The sequence below is a fragment of the Dipteris shenzhenensis genome, chromosome 23 (assembly GCF_047967505.1).
Source record: "Dipteris shenzhenensis isolate YYH24624 ecotype China chromosome 23, Dip_SZ_1.0, whole genome shotgun sequence".
In the NCBI taxonomy this organism is placed as follows: domain Eukaryota; kingdom Viridiplantae; phylum Streptophyta; class Polypodiopsida; order Gleicheniales; family Dipteridaceae; genus Dipteris; species Dipteris shenzhenensis.
Window position 1 is genome coordinate 36,877,857 of NC_141618.1, and position 27,870 is coordinate 36,905,726.

General features: G+C 36.3%; 1 protein-coding gene across 2 annotated transcripts; it reads left to right on the forward strand.

The window, feature by feature from the left end:
* The first annotated feature begins 985 nt into the window (after positions 1–985).
* On the forward strand, positions 986–26,595 carry LOC147887328 (MADS-box transcription factor 23-like). 2 transcript variants are annotated; one of them, XM_087394711.1, is made up of 8 exons: positions 986–1,279; positions 8,894–8,963; positions 25,232–25,293; positions 25,491–25,590; positions 25,680–25,721; positions 25,815–25,856; positions 25,946–26,132; positions 26,232–26,593. In XM_087394711.1, exons 1-7 carry the CDS (start codon positions 1,020–1,022, stop codon positions 26,120–26,122), a joined length of 753 nt encoding a protein of 250 aa, XP_087250837.1. In that variant the 5' UTR covers positions 986–1,019; the 3' UTR covers positions 26,123–26,132; positions 26,232–26,593. The 2 variants fall into 2 exon arrangements, with proteins under 2 accessions (XP_087250837.1, XP_087250838.1); XM_087394712.1 differs by lacking the exon at positions 25,680–25,721 and having other exon boundaries at positions 26,232–26,595.
* The last annotated feature ends 1,275 nt before the right edge of the window (positions 26,596–27,870 follow it).

Below are 27,870 nucleotides of genomic sequence, written 5' to 3' on the forward strand. Positions count from 1 at the left end.
TTCTTTTGTAAGAAAATGCGACTGATTGAAATTTTCTCGTATCCATTATTGGGGGTCGTTGCAAGCTAGGCTTGATTTCGATGACCTGCAAATAGCAAGTCACGTTTCGAGCCATCTTTTAAGTTTGATGGTGACTCTTAGGGCTTAGAAGGTTGATGTTGAGATGCTACACATATGGATTTAGCTTCTAGAACAGAGACAACTACGATCATATTGAGACGAATTGCTTCTCACTGCCCCTAGACCTTGATGTTCTTATTGGAAATGACCATGAGAGAAAATTATTTTTAAAAAAGGGAAGCAGTAGAAGCTGTGATCCAAATATTTTGGCAGGATTTTCAACCATGGTCATTTCGACGACATTCAAGCTTGGTGGGAGGTGCATCTTCCAACATCGAGCTCAGCATTCCATGCATCTTCTAAGGAGGACAACGACACTCGAGGTTCCTCTAGCACAGACAGAGAAGTTGGAGCTGATGTTGGTGTGCTAGCGTGGGGATGGGATCGTCTATCGAAGTAGAGGCCATAATCATACCGTGTACGTTATCCTCCTACCGACCGCCAATCTTGGGGGGGAGGGCACGAGTGCTCACATTGAACATTTTGTCCGGTGCCTAATATTAATGGAAATCCCAAGAAGCCAAGCCGGGATGGGACCCCGAAAATCACATAAAAGGGAGGTATGTAAAGCTAAAACACTAAGGTTTGGCCCGGTTAAAATGACAGCCAGGGAGTGTTATTAATAAGTCAAAGTCTGGGGTGCGAACAGGAAAGAAGCCGTTGTGGGTGACAGGCTACGGAGGAGGCGAAGGACTCTTGCCAATAAAGGAAAAAGGAGATCGGGCATTTTTTCACCAACCCACTACGGTCCTTTTTCGACAGCAACCTTGCACACAACGAAGCTTGTATTCTCAGCTTCAGTCATCTTCTATTTTCCACGTTAACTTCGAAGACCTTCATCCCCCCCGCTTCCCTCCATCATGACAGACCGCCTCCCTTCTTCCCCCTCGCCCCCACCCATGTCCCGCCTCGCCTCCCTTGCTCCTCCCCAGCCGGCCACCGACAGTAGTCACCCCCTTACTACCGCACCGGCCTCTGCCGCTCGCGGGAAAATACAGATCAGGAGAATCGAAAGCATCCCCAGCCGCCAAGTTACTTTCTCCAAGCGCCGAAACGGGTTGCTTAAAAAGGCTTTCGAACTATCGGTCCTCTGCGATGCAGACGTGGCCGTCATGATCTTCTCGACCACCGGGCGACTTTACGAGTTTGCGAGCACCAGGTCTTTATCATTTTTTCTTGCATCTATGTTTCTGGTTAAGAATGAAATCAGTCAAATTTGGTCTCTTCCGAAGGATTGTAGCCTGCGAAGCCTACCATCTTGCTCGCTTAGTCCTAGTAGTCATATCGCCCACCAAGTAGCTTCAGATCTGAGTGCTGTCCCCTCTTAGAGGACACCTTAATGTCAGCACATATACAGCAGAGTTGATGACCCTCTACACATGGACTTCTCTCACCTGATCTGTGTATATATTTAAGAGCCTGGGTTTGCACATTCTAATATGAATCCGATCCAGCAGCAGAAATTTCTCTATTGACCATGCTTCATCAGCTACGTTTGAAACAGCGAATAGCGGTTTATCGCAACTGCAAATTTACCTTTCGCATAGTAGCAAAGCGAATTGCAATTGGGTCAAAACCAACGAAAAACATGGTTCAATTTTGGCAAAATTGACAAAACAAATTGATTTTGAAAAATGAGAGTGATCTATTTTAATAATAGATTCACTTACGTGTATTAGGTCGAGACGTTAGGGTACCACCTTGCTTTCGGGCATTTAGATTTCAAGCGAGACTTAATGCTCAAGATTATGACCAATCACATTAAGATTATTTTGTCGAGTAAAAACATGGGCGTAACAGCGCATCCTTATGCTTGCTAGTGGCTCTATATGAGCCATATTGCCACCATTGGACCATGTTCTTGAGTGTTGAGACCTCCCTTCTCTCAGCACTGCGACCTCCATTCTGTCAACGTTGCATCGCCAGCCCAATAGATATGTTCAGGGTTGAACACTGGATGCCCAAGCATTGTAATTCATTCCAAAAGCCTTTGATCTTCCATGCAATTGGATAAAACTAGATTGCAACATTTTTTAGGCCCCATCAATGCTAGTTTGAAGTTCAACTAAACCTCATCGGTATCCTTTTCTTAAATGCTAGCTTGAGCGTTATAGTGTTACAATGTGGGGCTCCTCTTATTGGTTGGGGAAAACTATTTCAGACGTTGAGGTGTGTCTCATGCCCCTTGTGCTATAACTTCATTTCTCTACATCTCATACATTGTGCTTTCCATCTCTCCATCCTCCCCCTTTCTATCTTTTAGTTCTCTCTCTCCCCCTCACTCTCTCTCCTCCTTTTCCTATCACTCCTTGCTATTTTTTTGAACCCAACTTAGCTTATTCGATAGAGTTATTTGCCTAAAGAAACTTTTTGTTAAGGCTCTCTTCTACTTGTGCCCAAATAACTTTTGAGTTTTCTCTACAAATTGATTCAATTGATGGTAGTATCCCTTCTCTAGTATGATTGGGTAGAGTTCATAAATTCTACATCCTTGAAGTGGCAATAGAGTTAACCACATATGATTACAAACTAAAAAACAATTAGGAATGTTATTGCATCTAATATCTTGAGAAATTAATTTCAACGATTAGTCATGGAATGAAAACTTTAAAAAATCTATCTATGTATGTCAGTTTTTACTAAATGGGTGCTAGAAATTTTTAACGGTAATCGATTTATAGTATAGGTTGTGCAAAATACTAAGCTTTCATAAAAATACAATTACCATGCATTACTTGGTAGGATGTCCATGAAGTTTTCTATTAATGTAATAAAGGTTCTCATTGAGTTGGATAGAATTAACCATGAAATTGAAATAGCTACATTCAATAAAAGAATTTCTTTAATTAAGCTACACATGGTTTAAAACATTCTCAAGTCATATAATAATTTAAAAGAATCACGTTGTTCAAATATCTAGCAAATAGGTCAAGAATCTTAATATTAGTATCATATATTTCTCATCATATTTCATTCATCCCCACAAATTTATGGAAAAATATCTTCTTGTACATCATACAACTACCTTCTTGCTCTCAAAGTCCAATATATTTCCAAGGTAGCATATCCTATATAGTCTCTCTCATTAATCTACTTTTCTTGCTCCTATTCATGTGGCCATGTCCAATAAGGACCTTGCTAAAACAAAACCATGCCCTTGTTAATACTAGGATAATATTCTTATAATAGAACTCATAGGGTGAATCTTCCCAACTCAAGCCACTATTATTCTTTTATGTACCCCTTGAAATCTTCTCTTTACACTTTCTTTTTAACCACCCCAAATACCAAGCCCTCTAATCGTTCCATACCTTCTCTAATCCCTTCTTAACCCATGCACTCATTCATTCCTTACTCCACTTGTGACTTAAACTTCACTTGTGGCTAAATTATTTTTTATTATTATCTAATAATCCATATGGTTGTCTTAATTTCCAAGTAAAGCGATAACAAGCCAGGGAAAACAAGCATTACCTATCTACCCAAATGTAACTATGATGTTCTAACACCTAGTTTGGGTAGATAGGTAATGCATGTTTACCCAATAGTATACATACATTATAGGTATAAATGTATATGTACACACATGGAGATAGGTAGAAACACACATACACACACATGTTAAGAACATGGCTTCCTTTTAAGTGATGCTTCCCTGTCATAGTAGAATCCTATTTATTACTAGGTCCTAGTCCAGGTTGGCTAATCTGAACTCTATCCTAATTTTAGGCCATGTCTTCCATCTAAAATCCTACTTGTGCCAAACTTGATTTCACTTTTGGAGGACTTTCTTGAATAGAACACTTGCTTAGAGTACTCCACGTCATTTAGGGGATACTGCCTAAAGAAAATAGAGATCCATATAGAGTCAATGCTCATAAAAGCACCTTTTCTTAAAAAGACTATCTGACTCTTGATTTGCTTAAAGGTTTGCTAAGGAGATTTTTAAAGATGGCTTTCCTTGGTCTAACAAGGTTCAAGGTTGCACAAGGTAGAGAGAGAGGGGTAGTTTTTCCATTTTGGAGCTCTTGTTGGCTTGATGAACTTGGCATTTCTTAAAAGTAGTTTAGCCCAATTTGCTTCAAGGTGTAGAAAATATTTCATCACCCAAGAGGAGGCTTGAAATGGTCCTATATCCTCGGCTCCTTTCTCTTTGCTACTAGGTCTTCTTGGGCTCGAGGGTCTTGCTATATAGCCATCCCTTCTAGGTCTTAAATAGTCTTCTTGAAGCTATCCATTCTTCTGCACATATAATTTATCACGCACCGTTCTTTCATAATCACGATCAAAATTGTAGCAAGATAATAATCACGAATGAACAAGAAGAGAGTTTCCAATATGAATGAAACTGATGAATCTTTACAATAATTTTGGAGAAGAATCACTCCGTGAAGGAGCTGGATACCACCCGTCCACCCCCGAGCTATCTCACTCTCACTCTCACTCTCACTCTCACTCACTCTCACTCTCACTCTCACTCTCACTCTCACTCTCACTCTCTCTCACTCTCACTCTCACTCTCACTCGCATGAAGATGTTCAAATCAAATGATCAAACGATCAAATCTTAATCACACTCTCACTCTCACTCTCACTCTCAAAATATCTTGATCTGATCTTCTTCTTTGCGTTGCCTCAATTTGCGTGCGCTAATTGTCACTTTCGCAGTTGCCTCGATATGCGTGCCTTCTCTTCGCTTGAGCAACATCGAGATGCGTGTCTTCTCTTCTCTTTCGTACAGCCTCGATATGCATGCGTTGGATTGTGTAATCTCTTTCTCACGATCTCCTCTTCTTTTATAGCCTTTCACGATTCCAAAATAAGCTGCCAAAAACCTCCAAAATCGGCCAAAAATAGTTTTTCTTGAAAAGCGTGGATGTGCTTTTCACCTTCTTTTAGCGTGCGCTTATGATAGCAAATGCGTACGGAATTTCGGCATGAAAATGGCCATGTTCGGAGCATCACCACGCTCTTATTCCAAGTTATACTTGTTTTTTGAGTGATTTAGAATCTCTCTCTCTCTCTCTCTCTCTCTTACACACACGCACACGCACATGCACACACATGAACAGGCATGCACACATGCATGCATGTATGCATAAATTTTATATATCTATGTGTGTGTGTAGAGAGAGAGAGAGATGTATATGTATATGAACGAGATATGAATAGTCAGGGGGTGCACTATTAATAAGTCCTATATACAACGTGCATTCAAGGAGTATTTAAAAAACCCCTTCTCTATACATTTTTAATGGATAAAAAGACCCATTTTCTTATACAAACTTACGATTTTTTTCTAAAAATCATTAAATAATCCCCTTATGTAAATAAATTTCTGTAAAATTACCTTAAATTTTGGAAATAAAAAGCCCCTCCATTTGAACTCACGTGGTATACTTATGTATTTTTAGGTAAACCCCCTAAGTATGAATATGTATACACATTTCATATAAGTATACACATGCTTATATGTATGTATATGCATGTATACACAAATACATACAACTATTGACATGATTGATATTGTTTGGAAAATTTGTTTTGAGATGATAATTAGGACATTTTTTGACTAGGGGCAGATACTATGGGAGTATCCTTAAAATTTTTATCACAAAGATAAGAGAGAAGCACAATCTTCAAAGGATCAAATTTTTTAAGAATCTCAAAATTTATTATGATGATGATGAGTTCACAAAACATGCGTACCCTTTTTCATAGGAGCAAAAAGATGCAAAAAGCATTAGAAAGACGTTTGATATTTAAGTTATCCAAGTCTATGAAACTCCTTTATGAATAGTTGCTATATTTTGACAATCGTGAGAACTTCCTTTAGCATGTCTTCATTAATATTGATGCTAATAGAAGAGATAATGATATTGAGGTGCTTCAAGGAAGTCATGAGAAAACAACACTTTTGCACATTAATATAGAACTCATTCTTGGAGAGCAATGCAAATACATTTCCCAAATGTTGGAGAGAAAGTGAAAGTAGCTGAGTGTACACATCAAGGTAAACATTGAAAAGCTTTTTAAAGTAGGTTTTGATGATATCACTCATAGCCCTAATGCAAGCTACAAGGAAATTAGTGGGATCAAACACCCATTCATATAAACCTTACCTTGTCTTGAAAACTATTTTCCACATGTATCCTTTGTCGAGTTTTATTTGATAATACTTAGATTTGAGTTCCATCTTTGAGGAGAGCCAAGATATCTAAACTTGTTGATAGAGCATAGTCAGTCTTGAAAACAATCTTGTTAACTGTCCTATAATCAATGCAAAGTCTAATAGACTTTTCTTTCTTAAGAACAAGATTAGCTAGGGATGCACAAAAGAATTAATGTATTCTAGAAATCTTGACTACTCCATTTTTCTATTAATCTCTTCATTTTCCAAAGAGGAAAACTTGTAGAGAGCTTTATCGGGAGAGATGACGCTTGTAAAGAGGAATACTTAGAGAGATCTTCATGGAGATGATGCTGGGATAAAATCAATGACAAGTTTAATATCTCTACAAGGAGAGGTTCCTCTAGGAGCATTTGATTATGATATTTTAAGGGAACCAGTTTTCCTTGATGAAATTTGACATTGATGGATGGAAATAAGAAAACTGTGGGCAGAAGATGTTCCAGGCTGGAAAAAGAAGTTGTGTCTATCCTTCAACATATTATATGCATTCTCTTTTCCATGGAGATGCGTGCTATATCATGATTATGTCTTTCCTAAAAGCAAGTTCCCACAATCCATTTTAACCATCAAACAAGGGCTTATCCTAAAAATTGAGACAACAAAAAAAACTCAATATTGCTTGTTCATCCCACTATTGTAAATTTTTCCATGAATGCAAGATATGTAGATGAGAACAAGATCATTTTTGAATCTCATAAGTAATTACCAAGTTGCATGAGATCTAGCTCTATTGGCTTTCATTGTAGATCATGATGCTCTAATATTTGCAACAATGCCTCTTTTGAATCTTAAGGAAAATGGATGGATGAGAAAATCCATGGCTTAAAAATCTCAAACAATTGATTGAACCTTAGTATTGACTTGCTCTTGAGCTGGAAGGCTTAGTTTAGATTTTGTCTCATGTATCAAAATGCTATTGTGCCTTGCATTCTCTCTTAGTATGATGGCTTCTTGTATGGGTGTAAATGCTTTTGTCTTTTCCTAGCATATGCTGAGGAGGTAATCACTTCTTGGAGTGACCTCTAGCTGTAAAGGACATTGATGATGTATTTTATGAGTCTTTGAGACTTGGAGGAGTAGTTGGATTTAGAGACAACTTGCTCTCTACTCTTTTAGCTATCAAATGAATGCCATTCAAATACATGGGAAATAATAGATATAGTTCTTGCTAGATCCAAGAAAGAAGAATCCCCACATACTTGATGGATAGGATTTCTTAAGTGTCTTCAAACATTCTCTTTGAATGAAATCGGTTAAATACCTCATTCTATCTATGAATCTAGCTGCCCAACCTTTGTTTAAAAATTTGCCATTTTGCTTGTGGAGGGGCTTTCCTTTGAATCCCTAAGGTACAAAGTACTTGCTCAAAGATTCAAGGATGAAGAACAATTTGAATCTTTCTTTTACTATTCTCCCAGCATTGTGTGTCTCCCTTGGTTATCTTAATGGAAGCAATGTACAACTTGTCTACCTCAAGTGATACTTTAAGTAGAGAGAGAGAGCTTCTTCTCCAATGGATCCAACATATCCCAGTTTGAGGAACCTTAAAAGGTAGTGAGGTTTAATTTTCATCAATGTTGAACCCCTTGGCCAAGGTAGTGCCTTGAAAATTTAAGTGGGAACCTCCAAGATGAGAAGATCCTCCTTGTAGCAATTGATGATTGGGCTCCCTGATGTACAATAAAGCATTGCTGTTTATTGCAAATGTTCAAAATCCACCATTACTTTCTCCATTTGGTACTTAAGGAGGGAGGGAAGCATTAGATTTTTGTGGCACTTGAATGCTAATTTTCCGTTGATGCCATTGAAATTGTGCTATTAATTTCCAAAAATACAGTGCATACATCAACCCAAGGGGATTACCTTGCATTTCTTTATAATTTTGATTTTGAAATACATTAAAAATTACAATGAGATTTTTTTCTTTTTTATAGTATTGGAATCCAAAACCTGCATGAGCACTTATACAGTTTTTGATCTAGGGTTTTCTTGTAGAATGTTGTTGGGCATATGCCTATGAGGTTCCACCCCTTCAAAAGTAGCTTATTCATAAATCATCAGAAACTTAAGAATTTTGAAAATTTGAATCCTTTTCTTTTTTACCAAACCTTAAAATTCATAATGATCTAAAATATATTAGCTTTTTAGTCTAGGCAATAGCTATGAGAAAATATTTTCTTGATTACCTTAAGTGAGACATTCGTTGGGATTTCTTAACTAGATTTGTAGTTTTTGTACCACTAGAAAAATGTCCTTAGTTTATATGTTTTATATGGTTTTCTTAAAGTTTGGCATACTTAGTCATAAATTTTTCAAAGACATCCACTGTGATCATGGGATATACTGTTGCCATGAATTTGAATTAGAAAACCCTAAATCCACTATATTTTTTATATTTATGTCATTCATCTTGTAATTCAAACCGTAGCATATACCTAAACTTACTTATTTCATATTCATGTCTTTATGTAATATTACTTGTATATTATTGAGTTTCTTTATCGAGAGAGAGAGAGAGAGAGAGAGAGAGAGAGAGAGAGAGAGAGAGAGCTCCCTTAACTAAGGCCTTCTTTTTTTATAGCATGAGAAAGATAATTGGAAAATATCAAAAATTTGGGAAAGCAATTCAGACTTTGGAGCAAGCAAATAAGGTAAACATGACTTACCATACTTGCATTCAAATTTAGAAGTAATATCCAATTATTTAAAATAGGTTTGGAAACTCGTTTATATACATTTCTATAATATTTTAGTCTATTAACTTAGCCAATAGGAACAATGCAATGCAACTCAATTTCTATTATAGGAAATACAAAGTATAACTTGGCCCCTTGGAAGTTTTGGATGTTATAAAACTACGGTCCACTATTTTAAGCTAATTTATATAGATTTTTGATGTCATAACTAGACCAGTACTCGTAGCCTATATGCATTGTGTAGATAATGAAATATAAAATATTTATCCATCACAAATATAGTTATTCCAATAGATTATGTTGCATATCCAAAAATAGTACAACTACAAGTTCTTAGAGATAGTTTGTAGAGTTGTTAAACAATTGAGGTAAATTTTAAAATATAAAACTGCTCTATTCATCCATTCATATTAATTTGGCATGCTACATTATACAATGATGAATATATATCTTATATTAAGGTATCTATTCATCTTAATTGGGTATGCTAGATTATCCACTGGTGAAGATATATCTTATATTCTCACATGTATAGCTGTATTTAAGTGTTAAAAGTGTTAGACATCATGAAAGAAATTGTATCTTCACACTTTTCATGCATCAAGACTACACATTAAGTAAACCAAATATATTTACAATGTATTTTATTGTTGGGTATTCTTCATTTTGTGTAGAGGTATTGCACTATAGAGACAAAGGACTTGTTACATTCAAGGGGAAATACACTTGAATAAATGAGCAATGGAAAAAGATTGTAATGTCATTCTATAGAGGTACAATTGGAGTTTGTAGAACCATTTGAGGGACAGAATGTCAATGTTTGTAGAGTGTCTACAAAAACAAGCTTAAGGCTAAAAAGTTTGAACACGTGGACAATGCAAGGTTTCTTGCAGAATTGTATGCACAATAAGGCTTTTCAGAAAAACCTTTACATGAGCTACTAGGAGAATGCCATTCAAATGATAATTTCTATTTCTTTTAGTATGGAACTTAAATTACATCAAATTGATATAAATTATGAATTTTTTATATGGAAACTATAAGAAGTAGTCTATATGAGGCAACCACAAGGTTTTATGTAGAAGGAATTGAAGCATGTGGTATTGGTTATTATAACAATGTTGTTACATATTTTTTATAGCAAGGGCTCATGAGGAATAAGTTTGACCATGGAGTTTCTTTATTCTTGCACTCTTAATATGCATGCCTATTGTTGTCCCTATCTCTCATTTGTAGGTACTTTGAGATTTTAGTCACTGTATAAGTCTCATCTAGCTTGTCGTATTTTATGTCCTCATAAATGTGGCATAGAATATAAGGCTATATATTAGAAAGATATGTAACATAAATCATTGAAATCATTTCTTGCATAATCTTAAACAAAGATGAAATGTTGTCTAAAACTAATGGATGATTTTATCTACATAGGTGTTAAAGAGTTAGAAAATGTTTTAGGGCTTAAGAAAGGTTGCAGGGTTAAGAGGGTGGAGGGAAAATATCATTTTCCAATCAAGCAGAGTAAGTTTTTAGAATCATATTCTAGGTTCTTGGGGGTTGCAAGAGTAATTTGGGATGGGATTGTGAGGTGATTAGTTAGAAAAGCCATTTAATCATTTGAAATGGGAAAATAAATACTTTGCGTAGGAAGGATGTACCATTATTGACAAATGAATCTCAATCTTAGTCAAAATCTCAGCCTCAGTCTCGAGCTTGAAATTCTCCTAGAACCTTTGTCTTGATCTCTGTCTTGGCCTTGATTCTGATTCTTCGGAAGTTGCCTATAAATCCGTGTGTAGAACTTTTACAAAATGATGTGTATAGAGAGTGAAGATGGTCTTTGAAAATCCACATTTTTGAAGCGTGCATGTTTTTCCTAAAAGAAACCCACTTAAATGGAGACATCGCAATGATGTAACAAGTTATCTTTCTCAAATACACAAACTATACCTAATATAAGGATATAAGGGGTATATAAACACATATTAAGTGGTCATACATGTTATATGGACTTGAAACCCACATGTACAATCACAATCACAATCAAAATCACACTCTAAATCCTAGTCAGAGGTAGAAATGATTCTTAATCTCAATCTTAATCTCCATCGTGAAAGCTATAGCTCAAATCTCAAAATGGCTGTTCAAACCGAACCTCTTTCAATTTGCCTTGAAATCCACCTGCATGAATCTTCTTCAAAAATCTCTAAAACTCTATCATTTTACAAGTGTGAAAGTACTTTTCCTTATTGAGACCTATTATTATTGTGAGAGAGACCCATAGTCTTGATTAAATCTAGAAAATCAGCTTTGTTTAGAGGCCCATATCTCCCAAACAATATGGAATTCATAAATAATCAATAAGAGGACTTTGAACGATCTCAATATTCTCTATATATTTTTTCTCATCAATCCACCATTATAGTACTCAAGTATGTATTTGGAATTTGACAAAAAAAAATCCAAGGAAAAAATCAGCCAAAAGTGCTTTTTAATGATCTTTACCATTATTTCACCATCCAAAGAATTAAAAATTATAAATTCAAATGAAGCAAAACTGTAGCTACTAAGAACTCTACAAATGCCTTGTACGTTCTTTCTACAAAATGAAATATCTTTGTGTATAGGCCCAAGATTAATATTTTGATTATAGTTACCAAAAATATGATAATATAAAGCATAGAGGCAAAATAGAGTGCAAGGAGATGAAGCCTTACACATACTATGCCTCTAATAATTTCTATCTTTTCATAGCATGTAATAAGAATTGTCTTTATTTATGCTTTGCATGCATCAAGGAACTTCTCTCTATACTTTGCATGTTTCAATTTGTATGACATTTTGGCCAGCATCTAAAAATGTGTTAAATTAATGTTTCCAAATGACACCCTTAAGAGTTTTGAACTATTTTTCCTGTGATAATTGTGCTCCAAAATAATCTAGATACTCCTCCATATTACAAGAAAAGCTGAGCAACTACTGAAAATACTTGTAGTTGTGATTAGACTGTTCCTTTGACTACATTTCAGACTGTTTCAAATACATGGCTACAATTCCCTTGAATCAATTTGGTAACCATGGCAATTCAAAAAATTTCAGTTTTGGTAGAACGAATTTAGGTTATACCCTCTAAAACGTGATGGATTTGATTCATAGTAGTAATTATTTGAATCTGTTTTTTCAACTGATTTAAGGTCCATTTAATCATATGAGTATGAGGCTCTTGCTATATATTACTATGGTTGGATGTCTAACGTGATTGTTATTTCTCTAATATCCTTTGAAATCAGTAATGCTTTTGTGTCCTGGTTTTGCAACACTTTTGACTACAACTTTCTTTATTATTATTACTATCTTGCTAAATTTGTGTTTTATTTTCAACATTTAGTGTAGATTTTCTCTGATAGTTTCCAAAAAGGGTATCATAAATTGATCAACTTCATTTCTATTCATCTTTGAGAAATTTTGGATACTCCAGAGAAGGAAAATTGAAAATTTTAAGGTCATGTTTGATTCTAATGCCTAATATTTCTTGGCCTTATTTTAAAAAAATCACCATGCCAATGTTCTCAATGAAAAAATATCTATGAGCATTTAAAAATAAATTTCTTCATTTAAATATAGACATACATGATTGTAATATTTGTACTCCTCCTTTCAGTATTTATCTACATATAGCTTTTAACTAATCAAACTTCTCTTGTATGGGACGGTCATCTTTATCAAAGTTAACATTCTTTGTGTGTTTAGTGATTACTCTCAGATAAGAAGTTTTCTTTGATCTTGGAAACATAAATATCTTTATATATGTCCTAAGTTTTCTTATCAATTGGTAAATCACCTCATGTAGTTCCAAGTCCGCTCAAAGTTACCATTATCATTCCTTTTTTCAAGATCGTAGAAAGATACCTTATGAGGAATAAAGTGATTAGAAGTCATTGAGCTAATAATTCATGACTTACCAACATATTCATACTTGATTATAGTTAAATATGATTCACATATTCTTACCGTTTGGCTGTTATCTTCTCAATTTCTTTGAGAGTCTTTACCATGGGTTTAAATTGTCATTATCCGTGTTTACATTTTTCTTCATACACCCCAAGTTAGAATGATTTGGATTTCCATAGTATTAGGAGGTACTATTTCAATTCGTTTATTGCCATCATGATGATATTTTTTATTCTATTGACATATTTTGTTGTTTTGGTTTAGGAATACATAGAACTTTTTTATATTATTTTCTATTTGTAACCATTATGTTTGTATCATTGCCCTCTTTTTCTTCATGAATGAGTTAACCAAGAAGATATATCAATCTGGAACTATTATATTTGTAAGAGATGATGGTAACAAAGTTATCCCATGAATCCTATAAGATGTTGAAAACAAGACCAACTACTTGGTGATGTTGCATAGATCAAAGTTATCCCATGAATTTATATCAATCTATAGCTATTCTCTTTGTAAGAGATGACAAAGGCTTTCTATCTCCAACAACAAATTCTAACTATATAAAACTTTCTTTGAAAATGATATAGAAAGGCTATCGAATGAAAATATACAAAACTGGGTTGAATATCCTTCCAGATATGTCTCAGGCTTTTTTGGACTCACTTGCATTGCATTATTTTATTGCTTGTTGGAGTTTGGTTTTTCTTTCATCTCTTTATCGGAAGACCTCCGTTCACTATTGCCACAAGCAAGTGTCTTTAGGTGGCCTATTTTCCCTCTTCTCATATTCTCTTCCTATCATGCTCAATGTTTGCATCAATCTACTGATCATTCCACTTAAAATCAAATAAAACTCATTCAAAACCTAATATTTTGCCATGCCATCTTGAATGTGGTTTAAGAAATACTTCTTGATTTATGCTCTCGTCAATGTCAAGCTTATAATGGAGCGTTGATGGCTATTCAAGTATGCTAGCATATGATGATTGCAATGGGTATAAAAATCCCTTCTCTCACTTCTCTTGGACTCTTACACTGTGGGATCCTTTGCAAGATTTTGATGTGAGCATAGCCTCTCTATATCCTTGTATTTATGTAGTGTTTATCTCATCTAATAAGATAAACCATTTTGAGCACCTCTTGGAATGCTCACATCTTGTATGGATGGTATCGACTCATCTTTTATAGTATTTCAATGATTGTGATCCTTGAGTGAAAGACCTCCTGATAAAAATTGAACAAACTAATACTAATGGAGATGGTATGATAGAGAAGGAGTGGGTATGTGACCTAAATGCTATCTCCATGCTTAAACAAAGTTAGAATGGTAGAGGTCTTTTGAGGAAGAGGGGATGAGAGGAGACAAAAAAGATGGGAAGCTTAGAAGGGAGATAGGGTGAGGGGGAGGTATAATTAGAAGGGGGATGGTGTGAGGGGGAGGTATAATTTAGAGATAACACATGATGAGAAGAGAGGAATAATTTAGAGGTGACATATGATGAGAAGAGAGGAATAATTTAGAGGTGACATAGGATGAGAAGATAAAGGAATGTAAAAGGCGACAATATAGAGAAGATAAAGGATTGTAAAAGGCGACAATATAGAAAATGTTGGGGGGATGTTAGGGGATGAGGGGTTGGAGGTGATGAGAAAAGAAGAGGACGAGAGAGGGCATGGGGTAGGAAAATATGGGGGGACGTGACATAGGAGGGAAGTGCACTTGAGAAAGGGAAACTAGAGAAAGAATGTAAGAAAGCAAGAAATGGGAGGGCATGGGAGAAAAGGGGATGTATGAATTGGTAAAATGAGATAGGATGGGACAATATTGAAGAATGGGAAAAGTAAGCAAGAGAAAATTGGAGGAGAAACCTTGAGAAAATGGGAAGGGATGGGGATATAGGGAAAATTACGACGGGGTGGGAGGGGATGTGTGGAAAGGATAGGATGCAAGATGAGAGGTGGGTACAAGAGAATGAAAGGACATGCAAAGAAATAAATGTGCATGGGAGTAAGGGAAGATGCAAGGAGGAAATTGGATGGTTGAGAATATGGCAAAAGAATAAAAGGAGTGGAAATTTTATGGAGGGACAAGTAAATAGGAGAGTTGAAGTGAGAGGACGGAGGAAAAGTGAAACTATGAGAAAGTATGGGATGAAAAAGGACATGGGTCAAAGAAGAAATGCATAGGATAGGGGAGGGATAAGAAAAATGGAAGGGGATGTTGATGGGTACAATCGTCAAGTACAAAAATTGAAATGGTATGGGAGGAGATTTTTAGAAAGGGAAAATGGGAGAGGGGCTAAGGAACAAGCAAAGATGGGAGGAAATGAAACAAGAACAATAGGAAATGGGAGGAGAGACTTTAGAGTTTATTTGAGAGGAAGAGGGAGATAGAGTAAAGAGAGAGAGATGACTTGTCCTTGGAAATTGAGATGGCATTTTTCTTGATCTTTTAAGCCCAAGAGGATGTGTTGGAGTTAGAGGAAGAATGTGGGAGAGGAACTAGAAGCGTTGGTTATTTTGCTAGAGGGATTTCAAGTGAAAGGGAGAATATATTGCCCCAAAAGACATTCTATCCCTACATCTAAAGGCCATTCATTCAATCCACTCCGAAAAATCATCCTTAACCTTGGGATCTGATGATAATTTTTAGAAGATCCATATGTCACATTTACCTCTAGACTTGCAATTATTGACTACATGAGGAATTTTATTGGCGTATGATAGAGCCAAGGATGCCATTCTAGAAATAATCATGTTAATTTAGTATTTGAATCAATATGCATATATTTATGAGAAAAACAAGGATATTTGAGCCTCCATATTGGTTTATAGATTACTAGTATTGAAATCACAAGTTTGTCTCTATAAAGTAGATGGAAAGTCTTATCGAATTTGGGGAGGAGTTTCATGACACTATAGATGTCTCCCAAAGCTCCTTGAGTTATATATGGAGATAATACAGACAGTACATATGTGTGTATTTGTATTTATATTTATATGTATGTATGTATGTATGTACGTGTGTACATATATATATGTGCATGTGTACGCATGCGCACACACACACATGCACATGCACGCATGCATGCACATGGTGTTTTTTTCCAAATCCGCCAATGTTGCATTGTAGATCCAACATGATGGTATTTTGCTGTGACATGGACAAGTTATGGTTCAATTTTCAAGAATAAGAAATTCCATATTGGTACGAGCATGTATCCACCCTTCTTCCATGGGCACTTTTCCAGAATGAATGACAGAAATAAAAAAGTTCACCCTTCTTCTCAAATATGGATGGTATCAAATATCATCTCTACCACATGGGTAGAGATGATATTCTTAGAAGATGTGATGCAGGACACATTTCATCAACAATTTCATCTCTCATCTTCTCCAAATGTATAAAATCTTTCATTGTAGATCTTGTGCCTATTACCTTAGAGCCAATGGTCAAGCAAAAAGCACAAATAAGGTGTTGAGCAAGATGGCATGTGGCTCTTTTTGGTGACTTATGGTCATATTGCACTGCTTACAAAGCAACAATGGAGCACACTCCCTTCCAAGAAACCTTTATTCCCTTTGAATTCAACTCATGTACTTACAAGTTTGATAACTCTCCATACAGACCACTTCCATGAAACATACTTGCCAAGTTTGTGGCATTGGCACACCTTGATGAGGAGCGGGGGCAGGCACCAATATCAACTGAGATTGAGTGATGACAATAAAAGGCTTGGCATGACTTATATTTGAGGAAACCCAAGTTTGGAAAAAGTGATTTTGTTTTAATGTATGAAGAAAAATTTTTAGAAAAGGAAAACAAGTTTTTTTATGCTTGGATAGGACCATTCAATGTCATGGAAATACTTCCCCAAGGAGCAGTGTTGCTGAGCACCATTGATAGGGATTCTAAAGGTCTTATTAATGGATCATGAGTCAACCACAAATGATAGGTACTCGGGAGCATGAACTCTAATTCTAAGGTCATGCCTCCTCTTACTCCTCCCCTCATTTCATCCCCACCTCCTTACCCATCTCCGCACTTAACCTCACCCCACTTCTCACTTTTCCCTATCGTCTCCACAATACCCTCTTCCCCCACTCTTGTGGCCTCTTTTTGTACTCCTTACCTTATCCTATGTGCACCCTATCTCCCCACTCTTGCACCCTCTTTTACCACTCCTTTCCTTATCCATTGGACGAACCGGACCTTTACCTCCCCTTCGATTCCCTAGTAGACACACCTCCACCTCCTCTCTTCTCCACTCTCACATCCATAAGTAGTGGAGATGTTACCAAGTTCTTGCCAACTACACTGCTTGTCACCAAGTGCTCCAAAACCATTTGTCACCAAAGCCCTTAATCCCCAAAACCACTTGAATTTTGTTACCAATATCCAACACCACTTGAAAATTTTCACCAATCTTCAATCCCCATAGGAAGCCCTCTCCTTTTTCATAACTTATTTGCAGTCATCTCACCACCACTATCCATCATATTAGTACCACCACATGTCTTCAGCCCCTAATAATAGCTCTCTTATCCCAACAGATTTCTTAATCCCTCCCTTCCACCCACATTAGGCTCCCCAAATATTCTACTCCCCTCTCCAACCCCAATACTACCCATTACTCTCCTTGTTGGAGAAAATTGCTAGCACAGTAAGCTGGCATATCACCTTACTTTAATAGCTAGTAGCATCACTTTTCCTCATCCATAATCTTCCAAATATGGTAGCTGGCTAACTTATTCTAAGGTCCTCTATGTTAGATACATAAAAATTAAGAGTGTTGGTCAGTCCATTGATTCTGATTGGAAAATATTCAATGACCCACATGGTGATGGTCTCCTTTTTTTTACTACCTTGATTCAAGTGGAGTAATGTATGGTGCATTTTAGATTTAACCATTTTCATGATACAATACACCATGATGTTGCATGTAGATTTGCCATCAACACACATCTTGATGTGGCAATTATCAATATCTTAAGAGATTGTTGAAATTTTTTGTACGTCTCTCTTCTTCTTGGTTCTCTGTGTAGAAATTACTTTTTGCAATTCATGCCTTACACTAGGACTAAGTGCTATCAGTTGAGAAATTGTGATGTTCAAAGAAAAATTGGCAATGCCTTCAACAATGGACTAGTCTTCTTATTTTGTCACCATATGGAAATGTGACAATGACCATTTACTTATATGGGATCTAGAGACCTTAGCTATTTTAAAAATATGGATAGCCACTTAAGTGTCAGGAGTCTCAAAAAAAGATACCTTCTTCCTAAGTTGACAGGTCCCACAATTGAAGGAGGGGATTGCAATATCAAGAAAGTGTGATGTTCAAAGAAAAATTGGCAATGCCTTCAACAATGGAGTAGTCTTCTTATTTTGTCACCATATGGAAATGTGGCAATGACCATTTACTTATATGGGATCTAGAGACCTTAGCTATTTTAAAAAGATGGATAGCCACTTAAGTGTCAGGAGTCTCAAAAAAACATACCTTCCTCCTAAGTTGACAGGTCCCACAATTGAAGGAGGGGTTTGTAATATCACAACCTCTTTTCTTGGATTTCAGAGGAGTTCAAGAGTCCTTGGCATCTAATTCATCAAGGAGATTTACATAAGGAACATTCAATCTCTTTGTCTAGTAGTGTGCATTTTGATGATAGTCACTACATATCACATTGGCAAGATATGTCAATATGCGACACCTAGCATTTCAAGCCCTTGCTCATTAAGGGTCTTGGCGATACCTTTGATTGCAAGGTCTGGAGATGGTAGGATGGGAAGGGTAGAAAGGACAGGGGTTTTTGGTGAAGTTTAATTAAATAGTCCTAGCAACGGTTGGGAATAAACCCCTAGTGATGATTCAGGATATCCCCTAAAGGAGGTTCAGGATATGCCGAGGCTACTAGATGCAGTAAGAATTGTGGAGCTGGGGGTGGACTAATAACTTTCTTGTAGGTAGCTTGTGAAACTTTTTCAAAATTTCTTGCATGCATGCCATTGTTTCTAAATTGTTTAAAGAAAAACTCATCATCTACTCTAGCAATTAGCTGACTGAGCACATATTTATTTATTCAGGCTTGGAACTTGGCATTATATTGCTGCATGGCAATCAAGAAATCAAGAACAATGATCATTCAATCCACACATTGATGTGTCACCTCACCTTCCAATTGCTTCAAATTTGCTACCACCTGGTGAACATTCCCTTCTATCTTGCCAAAATACTCAATCATTGCTTTTTCCAACAAAGTAAACTCTGATGAAAAGCCTCTAGATAAAGCATAGTTCTAAAAATGTCGAAGAACTAACAACCATTGATCTTCAGCTAATCATTTGATGGAAACACGATAGTATTTAAATGCAACAAGATATTCACTTTGATTTTTATCCATCCAACCACACAATATTGTAATATCCCCGATTACAAAAAAAGAGAAATGAATGTAAAGAGAAAAGAAGAGTGGTAAAAAAACAAGATACAATTACCTCCTGGGGTCATTCATAAATATGTAAGTGTACAATGTGGTTTCAATAGTTTTAAACTCTCATTTCTGTACAATTTTTAAAAAAAACATAAAAAATGGTTTCATCTGAAGGGTGTATATATGGAATGAATAAAAAACTAAATGGTGCATGTTTTTTGAGAGATTAAAAAATAATGGACTTTTAAACTAGGCCTTGACGCACATGATTTAGATTTACTTGTATTGAACCCTTGTGAGAATTACTAATGTTGCACATGGTGTTGCATTATATTGTTCATCAGTACAAAAAGAAATGCCATGATAGAGGTAAGGAGGTGCAAGGCCTGCACATCTCCCAGCTCTTGCAATCTTCATGTAATTCCTTCTAGCAAAGTATGGGTTGGCACCGTTATCTCCTTTAGGGTTGTACTAGTTTCACCTTCATAACCACCGATACACAAGTCACACGTGCTTGGAAATCGGTAGCAACATTTTAAGAGCTTGAGCTATGTTGCATTCATACCTCTTGTAACTCTCAACAAAGTTCCTTGGTTGGATGATGGTGTGGTATCAAACTTTTACTACAGAAATTCCAATCTCCACTTACTTGCTGGCACACTAGCTGCGAGTCACCTTACACTCAAGCTGAGTGAGAAGATTTCCTTGGCTCTTCACAAGTTGAATATGAGGGTCAAATATCCAGCATGATTGTAAATATTAGCTCACACAGGGTTATCATAAAGAAAATTTATTTTTTTTGGCAACATAAGAGTTACACCTACTCTTGTTGCTTTTTTTGAAGACTTACATGCACTTCCATTTGAGTGGCTAAATGGATATATTTGGACATTGGATGTGAAAGTTATCACATTTTAGAAAATGTTGTCCAAGATAGTTTTTCCTCCGGCAAAACTACCTTAAAGTCTTACTACAAATGACTTTCCTTGGAGAAACTCCCATGTAGAGGGGTGATGAGTTCTTCAATGTCGGCGGCAAAACTACCTTAAAGTCTCACTACAAATGACTTTCCTTGGAGAAACTCCCATGTAGAGGGGTGATGAGTTCTTCAATGTCCAAGGTAGTTTCATGATGAAACTACTCTCGTTAATTGAGTTTCTTTGGAGAAACCCCCCATGAAGAGGGGTTATGAGAGGTTTCCTTAAACTATACTCCTATTAAATAGGAGTTGAGGGGATTTTCTACAGAAACCTGCTCTACACGTGGGTTATTTCAGAATCCTTTTCATCCTAGTATCCACCATTCCTAACATCATTGTCATTGCTAGATGAAGTTCTCCATCTTTGTGCCAAAATTTATGGACACAATAGACATTCTCATTTGAAGTGAATATGTGCTTTTTTTGTAATTAACTATAAATATATTGTTTCTCTAAGAACCATGGTTCTAGCAACATACCCTAATATGCCATTTTTTAAAGTAGAAAAGTTAATTTTTGTCTTTCGCTCAGACGCTTGGAGGTTTTTGCTCAGAAAAAGGGCCTACCCTGATTGCAAATAGGTTTTAGGTGTTGTAAGCCATAGGTCAAAGATCCTATTGATTTCAAGGCTAGTAGAACCCATGAATTGGTTTATGGCATGGAAGAAGCATATAATGGAATTCTATAAACTAAAGATCTGGAGTTCATGGAGCCACCTAAGGGGAAGAATCTTATTGTTCTATTTAGGCCTACAAGATAAATCACAAAGCTATTGAGATGTGTAGACAAGTATAGTACTAGAAGAGTATTATCATCAAGAAGGAATTAGCTATGAGGATACTTTTACACCAATTAAAAGGATCGAGATAATCTACCTTATTCTTTCTCTTGCATGCAATATAGTGTTACACTTGCATCAAATAGATTTCAAGTCTATATTGCTTAAAAGAGAACTACCAAGACTGGGTGTATATGCAGTAGCCAAATGAATTTTCTAAGGTGTCTAGTTATAGAAGTCACATCTTCATATAGAATCACAATTCAAAATTGGAAAGTATAGAGTTTCCTTATTCCAAAAGGAGTCCTTTCCAAAGGAATTACCACCTATAGGAAGAGAGATGTGGCTTCTCTGTAAGATGGTCACGGAGTGTAGGTGTCTATACCTCTGTTTTTTTTTTGCCTTTCAATTTTGGTAGCATAGGGAAGACATCAAGATAACGAGTCAACAAAAAGTATCTCAAGATGGATATAGATGGAGAGGGAAATTTTAGAGTTTGAATTGATATTTGACATATACAAAAGATTTTTAAGGTAGTTACAAGTAGACTAAAAGAAAGTTAAGCTAATAAAAAACAACAAATTACCATGTGAGAATTATTATGATAGAAAGATGCAAAAAGTTGGAGCATGGATGAATTCATTCTCTACCATAAAATCATAAGGTAATACCAAGATGATAACAATATTAATATGGGTAGACATTCTAGGGCATTTTATTGATATTTGGCTGCCCATCATTTTTGCAAAAAGGGTCTATACAAAGAAAATGCCCAAGTTTGTTCTAGTGTCTTGTGCAAAAAATGTAGATAGTAAGGGAATCGCTTGAGGGTATTTTGATTGCATTCCTTCTCTCTCAAATATACCTTTTCTAAGTTGGGAAGTCTATTTATGGCAACATCATTTGAGAAAATATCCCTAACCATTTGCAAAAAACCAAGTTCCAAAGCTTATCTTATCGTGCAACTTCAAAATGTAATCCCAACAAAGAAGACCATAAGCTAGCTTTGCCTTCAATGTTAAATAGAATAACCTTTTGCTTGCTAGTGATGTAAAATACAATAGCATAAGAGAGTCAAAAAGTTATCCAAAACTTTTATACAATTGATGAAGCCATTTTTCTCATAGCTATCAACTACTTATATATGTTTTTGATCTCTGTGTCTAAAGCCTTAAGAAAAACTTTATATGACTGCACACAATAGTAATAGTCCTCTCTCCACTCTTCAATAGTAATTCTTAGAGAAAAGGGTCTAACCAGCCTTGAATTAGCATTCTTTGGGAGGGTCCCTCTCCTACATGCTTGGATAATCATGACTATCAGACCATCCTTTAACAAATCCCATAATTTGTAAGGAATTCCACCATTAATCCATCCAAGCTAGGATCACATGTACCTATTCTTTATAATATTTTCAAGATTAATTTTTTGATTTAAATAATTAGTCCCACCTTTCTTGGCAGATTTTGGAAGAGGTAGTACAAGTGCAACTAGTCCTGGCTATTAGTCATGTCAAACTAACTGAGGTGTATGAACTTTGTTAGACACATTAATGATATAAAAGTATGATGCAGCTTATGTAAATGATATTGAAATGGAGTTGAAATGTCAGACTACAAAATGATAGGGTTAATTTTTTGTAACAATGAAACTAATAGATTGTGTGCCCTTTAAAAGCCCTCTTCATAGGCATGTTGTTGATGAAAAAAATACTTATAAATGAAATAGTCACAAGAGAACCTATGTGAAGGTTCTACTATTTGCAATTGTGCAGCTACATGCATTTTTACCCATAGTCAACTTTTAAAGAAAAAACCTTTTTATGGTTAGCCTTTGCACTTGGCCTATTGTTGATATCTTAAATGCTAAGTCACGTTGTCCATCACTAACTCCTTTAATGTGCCTTGAGTCCACAGTAGCCAATTACTTTGTTCTTTTGTTTCTACTACCCCATTCTATTGGGATGCTTTTTCTATCATTTGTTGCCTTCTATTAGAGTTCTACTACCATTTGAAATCTCTTTATATAAACTCTCTTCCTTTGTCTATTTGAAGTGTCCTTATCTCTTTTCTAGTCTCACGTTGTACCTTCGTCCTCTATTTTGTAAGCTTCTTTAACAAAATGTATCCCCATGGCATTTGATTGAAGTCATTAATGAACATCAGGAAGTACTCCGATGAGACTCCAGACATCCTAAGCATCAAAACAGAGATATATGACTGAAGTAGTTTGAATGGTTGCATGGGTAGGGTTGTGGCTACTCACTATAAAACATGAAACCCAATGCTCCTCATCTACCATGCAATCTTTGCATACTTTGCAATTACCAATGAATTGTGGGACCCCATCCACCATTCATAGTTATTACATTACATCTAGAATCTAGTATTTGACATAGCCAAATCTCTCATGGCAAATCTTTGAGGTGTCCTTGTAATCGTAAAGTAGAATAGCATGTGTAAAGGCTTTCTCTTCTATCCCTTTGGCAATCATCAATCGTGTTGCTTTGGATCAAATCATAACATCATTTTCATCGAAGGCCAAACTCATCCCAATAAATTCTTAAATGAATTTAAAACATTAAGTATCTCCCTAAGGACTTTCTCCTCTCTAAGGTTAGCTTTGAATGGCACTCTTCTCATTCATTTGATGGGATGGCTTTGCTTTGTAGATGCTTCGCTTGTGTGCGTATGAGCTCGAAGGAGGGTGTTGGAGGCCATTTGCTGTAGCAGCCTCTGCTTGTGGATAGTGTAGCCTAGCTGATTGCTTGTGTGAGTAGCTTACGCGTGTTGAAGCTATGTCTTTTGCTTTGCTTGAATCTCCTAACTCACTAGCTCCTCACATGGGATAATATAATATAGTGATACTTGAATTAAAACCCCCTTTGCTAATGCTCTAAAAAATCACTCTTGGGTCTTTGACAAGTGCTTTGATGCAACAATGTGTGCTTATCAATCTTCACCATTTAGAGTTGCCATGCATATAGAATATATTTCCATTACCTAGACAATGAATAGGTCTTTCGCAATGACATTTGCTGGTTTTGTCTTTGAACTTGAAGTCTTTGCCTATGCAAAACATTCAGACCTAACACCACCTTTGTGCTTAGGTGGTCTCTAGCAAAATACCATGATTTTCATATTTAAAGGACATCTTTTCTTTGGCTTCAAGGTTGGAGGGAAAGTGCCTTGATTTCGGTCGTCTGATGCATTTTGTCTGCTTTGGGACTGGGACAATGTGGCTGGAGCACTTTTCTATCTCTCGAGGGCCAGATGGAGGGGGCAATTTTAGTTACCATTGAGTTTTAGGGAATTGACTAACATGTGGCAAAGGGAGTGACGAGTTAAGTGCACATGCCCGTAGAGTGAACTCCATCTCATTTCCCATTTGGCGAATGGAACAATGTATCTGCTGTCATTTTCTTGTTGGTTGCATGCTTAAGTGTAAATTTTGTTATCGATTTTGTTTTGGAGTTCTTTACGTCTGCTTTTGCCATTGTGCTTCTCACCTTAGTTTATTTTAGAACATGTTTTATCGTACGGTGACCTTTGCCTTCGTGATTTGAAACCCTCATCTGATTAAGTCTTGCCGAGTCTCCCATAGCAATACCTTTAAGGTGGAAAAGGGCTTTGGGGTAAGGGCACTTACCACAACATTTATTAAGAGTTTCTCAAACACAAAAGGTACTATACGGAACTCACAGTACTGAAACCCAACATAAAACCAACCGGACAAAGGCAATGATGAACAAATAACTCGTCCCAAGGATTACAAGGCTAGGAAGGGAAGGAGTGATCTGTGTTGACATGAAAGACGTACCCTCTTTTATTCACATTATAATGCCCAAGTTTTGGGATAGATACGGGTAAATGAGTCCTTGAAAACCACTCATTCTTGCTATGTCTTGCTTTTCCATTGCTTCGAGAAATGATGCTGGAGGCATTGTTTTGACGATCTCTTGCTCAACTCATCCAAACGTTAAGTAAAGGTAGTTTGCATGTCTAAAAGGCAGTCGCCTTTGCACTTCATGTGAGATTCAAAGCCACTTCTTAGCTCTTTCATTACCTCTTGGTGCTACAGAACTGGAAAGACGAGGCTGCAAGAATGAACGAGGAGCTATCTATCTTGGAAAACTCTGTAAGGTGCGACCAACCGGCCGAGGTTTTATTGTCAATGCTGAACAGATTCCACTGCACGTGTGACACGTTTTCCATGAAGCTTTGGATACTGCATTAATGTGTGACTTGAACAGAATAAATTGGTGCACACGACGCTCATGTGAATTTTGTGCTTGAACATCTGCCTATTGAGGCAAAATGACAGTTGGAAAATGCTGCAGACAGCTGATGGGCGAAAATCTGTCAGGTTTGGTATTGGAAGACCAACAAAAGCTAGAAAGTCAATTAGATATTGGATTGAGTCGAGTTAGGGCAAGGAAGGTATGAGCTCATCACTGGTCCTACACCATCTCTTGCTTCGTATAATGCTGCTAGATTTTAGCCATCATATTCGTTTTGCTTCTGGCCAGACTGAACTCGTGCTGGAACAAACACAGGAGCTCCTTAAAAGGGTGCGCGCTTAATACGACATTCTAGTTAATTATAAACGACACTCGGCACGTCATTGCTTCGTTTGATTGAACATGTTTTATACATTTCTTCAGGAAGAGCTGCTTAGACAAGAAAATGAGATGCTGAGAACTAAGGTATAACAATTTCTGTGTTGCATGAGATATACAGCTTTAAAGTCAACCCTGTCTCGTTTTCTGAAATCATAAGTTCGTGAGATTTGAAGCTTTCGACCATGTACGCGATGCAACGTTGGAACGCTAAAATATCAATGAACAGTCAAGATGCTCACGATTCATCGAGTGTAAAAGCTTCCTCCAAACAAAGGGCCTCGATGGAAGAAAATGGATCAAGCATAACGACCACTGAAACGACGCAGCTACAACTCGGGTCTAGCTTCTAAGTTCTCTTATGTATGTCGCTCCTTCGATGCTTTTTCAATGCTTTTGACCTGTTTCCATTTCTACTGTGAAGAGTTGATTGGCTCGTATGCTTGGTTCCTACTTAAACAGGTTGAAACTCGAACTTGAAGCCTGTTCTAGCTGATTGCTGTCGTCTTGGTCGCCACCCCAAAGGTTTTGAGTAAGGATACGGAAATGAACAAGATGAACTACATTTAAAAGGCCTGCCAATGAAGTAATATTTGTTTGTAGTATATACCAAGGAATGGTTAGACCAATATGCTTAGTGTGTTCCTGAAATTCTGTTGTCGATGACTTGGTTTGTCCAAATATGAATATCCAATGTGGAATTCTGAATTGTAGTGGGTTGGTCGATGACTGGTTTCATGTTATATGGTTCCATGCATAAGGGGAGTTTCTCTTTATCGGTTGTGTTAACATTATAATCAATGTTGAAGTCTCCTAAGGTGTATGTAGGGATGTTTCTATCCGAATTGTTGAGGATGCTAGAGTGAGTCGATAAGGGAATTTGTTTTTGTTATTGCTGGCTTGTATACATTGACTATAACTATAGTTACTGATGGTTGAGTTTGAAATTTTGTTAACAAGCATTGAATGCCATGTTTGAATATATTTTGTTGCCCTATAAGTGTTATTTCTTTTTTGTAGTAAAAGTAGAGATTCCAATACCAAATGATTGAGTGATTTGTTTGAAGTTTGGAATGTTTGGGTAAGGGAAGATTTGTTTTGTACTTCTTGTAGGAAAAATATTTTTCACGCAAGAATGTTTACATTTGAAAGTATGTCCTCCTTGTGTTTTTCAAATGTTCCTGTGAACACACTATTCAAAATTTTTGGACTTTCTCTCTTGGTTTGGACTTTTTTTTGGAGCATATCCTTTCCACTCAACTTCACTTAGTGAGCTAAAAAATTGGGTTTTTTGAGCACTTAATGGGTCACTTATATACAAATATGGCCTTATTAAGCTAGTAAAAAGTCAAGTGGTAACCTCTAATTTAAAAAAAAATGGCTCACTGAAGCTATAATTCCCAAACTCATGCATGGTGCCTCCATCCAATAACTATAATAATAATAATAGTAGTCTCCTAACTCAAGTTCAATTTTAACACTATGAAGTGAAAATATGACACCATATGAAAAGAGTTTGTTGAATTCAACATATAAGTGGTGTATAGATACATCATTAAAAAAAAAAAAAAGAGTTTGTTGAATTCAATACATAAGGGTATAGATACATCTTTTTTTAAAAAACAAACCATACAATAAATTATCTTATTGGTGGTGTATAGATACACCATTTGTATGGAAAAAAGCATACAAAACATTATCTTATGCATCTAAATCTCGTTATTGGTGGTGTATAGATACATCATTTGTATGGAAAAAAGCATACAAGACATTATCTTATGCATCTGAATCTCTTTCAGAGTCATCAGACTCATGTAATGTATTTGAGCTTGATGGGTCAAGTCTTGCCAAATGATGTTTAATATGGACACGACTTGGATCAGGGATTGTGATACATTTTTCAACATTATATCCATGCTTCTTTTTAAAACTTCGTGTCGATTTCTAGCAATGAATAATGCTACTGACTTCCACCTCTGTTAATCCCTCATTATTTGGAACCCATTCACGTTTCTTTTGCAAGCATCCCTCATAGAGTTGTTTTATTGTATATCTTCTCGGGAGATTTTTTAATGGCTTTGGTTCATACCATAAAGCTGTA